General features: G+C 37.5%; 1 protein-coding gene across 1 annotated transcript; it reads right to left on the bottom strand.

Annotated features, from left to right (window-relative positions):
- Window positions 1-3,146: 3,146 nt before the first annotated feature.
- On the bottom strand, window positions 3,147-3,578 carry LOC105313897 (tigger transposable element-derived protein 6-like). Its single transcript, XM_011407683.1, has one exon. The coding sequence runs from the start codon at window positions 3,576-3,578 to the stop codon at window positions 3,147-3,149; it is 432 nt and encodes a 143-aa protein (XP_011405985.1).
- Between the last annotated feature and the right edge of the window lie 253 nt (window positions 3,579-3,831).

The following is a 3,831-nucleotide window of genomic DNA, read 5'->3' as shown; positions in this document are numbered from 1 at the left end:
GAGACTAAGTGTTGTTGTGACTGCCTCATGTTCAGATAAAATTCTCTCAAACATCAAGTATGTAGAATTCCACCTGGTTTCTACATCTTGGATGAGCTGGCATGTTTAGCTGTTGTTGAGTACTCCTGAGTTTTTCTGATGACATAGTACTCCTGTGAAGGTGAGCAAAAATAGCTTTACATTTCCCTTTTATCACTGACAGCCCACATTCTGCACCAAGAGAATTATGAACGAGATTTAGAGTATGGGCGAAGTATGGCAAGTGATTCCATCCAGTCAATTCTATTCCACAGTTCATATTAGAAGCATTGTCAGTCACACAGCATCATATCTCTGGAGATCCCTTATCACTAACAAATCTGGTTAACTCTGTTGATGTATGTAGCCCTGTATTCTCAGTATTGAAGTTGAACGTCTCCAGTACATAGTTCTCCAACGTCCAGTTGTCAGCAATAGCTTGTGCTGTAAAACAGCAGTATGAAAGACCTTTGCAAGAACTGCATATATCTGTTGTCAATGCTATAATTGTTAAGGTACTTTTGGATGAAATTTTAATATATTTTTTTATTGCTGCCATTTTATAGTAAAGAAAAAGTTGTACAACTTGTGCTATTTTAAAATTTTTACCATGCACTGTTCAGAAGTTACAAATCATTGAACTTTAAATATTAAAGAAAATTCCTGCATAACTTTTCATACCTTCCTTAATTAAGAATAAAAATAATTATTGTTGAAATTTCAAAACTTTATTCATTATAATTATTGCGCAATTTAAGTGTATCCGGTGACGTCATATAAGTAGGTGTGGTCACAATACTTGATACCAGAATTTGGTATCGAGTACTTGGTTGTCGGAAGTCTGGTATCAGATATATGAGTACTTTTGTATCATATCGCCCACCTCTAGCACCCAATATTTTCTAAGTCAGATGTTGCTTACTTATTAGATGAGCATTTATAGACACAATGATGATTGAAGATATTCCAAATGCTGACATACAGTCATCTGTTCATAAAAGATAGCATCATAGTCATCTCTTCATAAAAGATAGCATAATTTTATTACGTAAAACATTTAAATTAATGTAATGAACATTTCAATAGTTGCTAGATGTAAGTTCTAGTGAAGAATTACGAGGTCTTTTTGACTCGTTATAATTCGACTTTCGTTTTGATGCTGGTGTCACGATTTCAATCTCTGCTGTAAAAATAAAAGAAAGGAAGAATTAATACTTGCATTTGTCAACAACTATCTGATACTTTATGGCAAAAGGAGTTAGATCAGTTCAAAAATGGCTTGAAGAATTTAGGAATTCTTGAACTGCTTCAGCAATATCCTATTCTAATGAAACCATTGTTCGTGTACTCTAAGAAACCATGTATGAAAGCAACGACATTCTGTAAGACATTTACTATTAAGTGGTGACAAGATGGGAGTAACACAAGGGAATTTGAAGATGCAATCATTTATTGTTGGACAAATTTTGTACACCAATGTGCAGGTATGAAGTTGTTGTCTACATGTGATTGATTAATATGTACCGTATGTCCTCGAATAGAAGCCGCGGCTACTATAAGTTTCAGCTAATTCAAGACAGGGCCACTATTGGAGGGCGGCCACTATTAGAGGGCGGCTACTATTTCTCTTTTAGCAAACACGTGGCCGGCTATGCCTGCACGTGACTGCGCCCATCACATGCACACAAACCAGTCACCATGTACATACACAATTGAGCAGATTCAGCAGAAACATGGCAGAAATCCCTTTGGAAGAGATGGAAATTGAGTGTTGTTAGAGGCCACTATGTCTACAAGGCAATATGGAGCCCAGTTATAGGAGAAGTAGAGGTCTTGCCAGAGAATGACAATGAGCATGATTCACATGCAGTCAGTGTACTAAAAGATAATTGCATTGTCGGTCATGCCCCGCGTGACCTTTCAAAAACAATCAAGTTCTTTCTAGGAACTCCTGGAGCTCTATTAGTTGCGAAATAACTGGTAAAAGAAAGAAAGGTGTGGGTTTGGAGGTTCCCTGTATCTACACAGCTGAAGTAAAACCAAGTTATATCAAGAGACTGAAAAAATTGACGAAAGTGTTTGATTTTATTCCGATAAGTGATTTACCTGTATATATAATAATTATCATAAGTGATACTTATATAATGTAAAGAAATTCCCTCTGGAACTCAATAAATGATTAAATGTCAGTAATTTGTATAGTTAGCTAGCTAACAGTTGTCAACTGCTATTTCATTCGTATCTAACTCTTCATGACCTTCAATTATATCAGCAAATGGATCTTTAGTATCTTCATTGATGTCTACTGGTCTGAAAAGAGCTGAAGTTTTCTCAGAAATATCTGTACGTGCTACTGCTGCTACCTGACCATCTTTGAGACAATGGATTTTGTTGTCATCAATAGCTACAGAAATGCCACTGGCTTCAAAACGTCTCTTGACGACATCTGGTGTCATGGACTCCTAAGCTTGCTTTACCAACTTTAGACACATCAGCTTTGAAGGAGCATGAATATATCCAACGTTAGTGTAAATCTTCTCCCCATTTAATAGCCAGTCATTATAAAGGGCCTTGTAAGCTTCATTAAAAGGCTTGTTCCGGCTAAAATCAGCTGGTTGCATTAGGCTTGTTAATCCACCTGGAACAACAGAAATATCAGATTGAGTTTGCTCTACTACAGAACAAACACTAGGCATTAGGTGACACTTGTAAGCATCCCAGGTCAGCAATCGTCTTTCAAAACTAAGATTTCCCCAACCACGTCAAATGCAGTCTTTTGTTAGTTCCTCATTCATCCACCAATTTCTGCTCAAAGCAACGAGAACTCCAGATTCCTTTGAAAACTCTGGTATAGATCTGACACCTTTATATACTACATACGGTTTCAGCTTTATTTCATCAGGCATTGCTGATAAAACAACTGTGAATCTTGCTTTGTCATGACCAGTTGTACATACACGAACAGATTTATCACCGGAATGAGTAATAGCAGTCTCACCAGGCATATCTAGCCATAGAGGAGTCTCATCCATGATGCCTATCATTGACCGTGGATATTGCTTCCTTAACCTTAGCTGTCTTGTCTTCATTATGAACCTTATTACTTTAGGCTGTAAATCTTCAGGAAGTCATTGAGAAACTGTTGTTTTCTGTTGTGAAGAGAATCCATGCCTGCTAAGAAACTTTTCCAACCAGCCACGACTAGCTCTAAACTCTTCCTCGCTTTGTGGGGACAACTCAAGAGCTTTTGCCTGGATACTGCTTCTAGTTACTCTCAAATTTTGTTCTCGCAAACAGTCTATCCAAGATACAAGTTCTTCCATTTCAAGTTGTGCTACTTTTTGTCCTCCGCCGTCCAGTCTCTTTTTCTTGCTCGAACACTCCGTCAAACTGTTTCTTTGCTCTTTCCATTCTCTCACTTGTTGTTCGTCTACATCAAACTTTCTGGCAGCCCCTCTATTACTGTTTTTCAAAGCAACTTCCACTACTTTGAGCTTTAAACTGGCATCAAAGTTATACTTCTTCTTTATCGCAGGCTGACTGACTTCAAGATCAGCCATTTTGATTTTGAGCACACATCGCATATTGATATTAACTAATTAATTTTGAATAGCTGCGGCTTCTAATTGAGGGCAGCTACTATTACAATAGATGTAAGCACAGAGGGGGCTACTATTAGGATGCAGCTACTATTCGAAGGGCGGCTTCTATGCACTGAAATGTGATATGTTTTAGGATCTGGTTGCCAAGTTGGTGAAGAAGCAGTAGATAATTATTTATAAAGCATTATATTTTTTGTCACAGCCTTGGATT

The sequence above is a fragment of the Amphimedon queenslandica genome, unplaced genomic scaffold, assembly GCF_000090795.2.
Source record: "Amphimedon queenslandica unplaced genomic scaffold, v1.1 AMPQUscaffold_13189, whole genome shotgun sequence".
In the NCBI taxonomy this organism is placed as follows: Eukaryota; Metazoa; Porifera; class Demospongiae; order Haplosclerida; family Niphatidae; genus Amphimedon; species Amphimedon queenslandica.
The sequence above is the reverse complement of the archived record's forward strand: the minus strand, read 5'-3'. Positions and strand labels throughout refer to the sequence as shown.

Excerpts from the sequence above, each read along its gene's own strand:
- LOC105313897 (XM_011407683.1), bottom strand. The coding sequence starts at position 3,578 with ATGGCTGATCTTGAAGTCAGTCAGCCTGCGATAAAGAAGAAGTATAAC.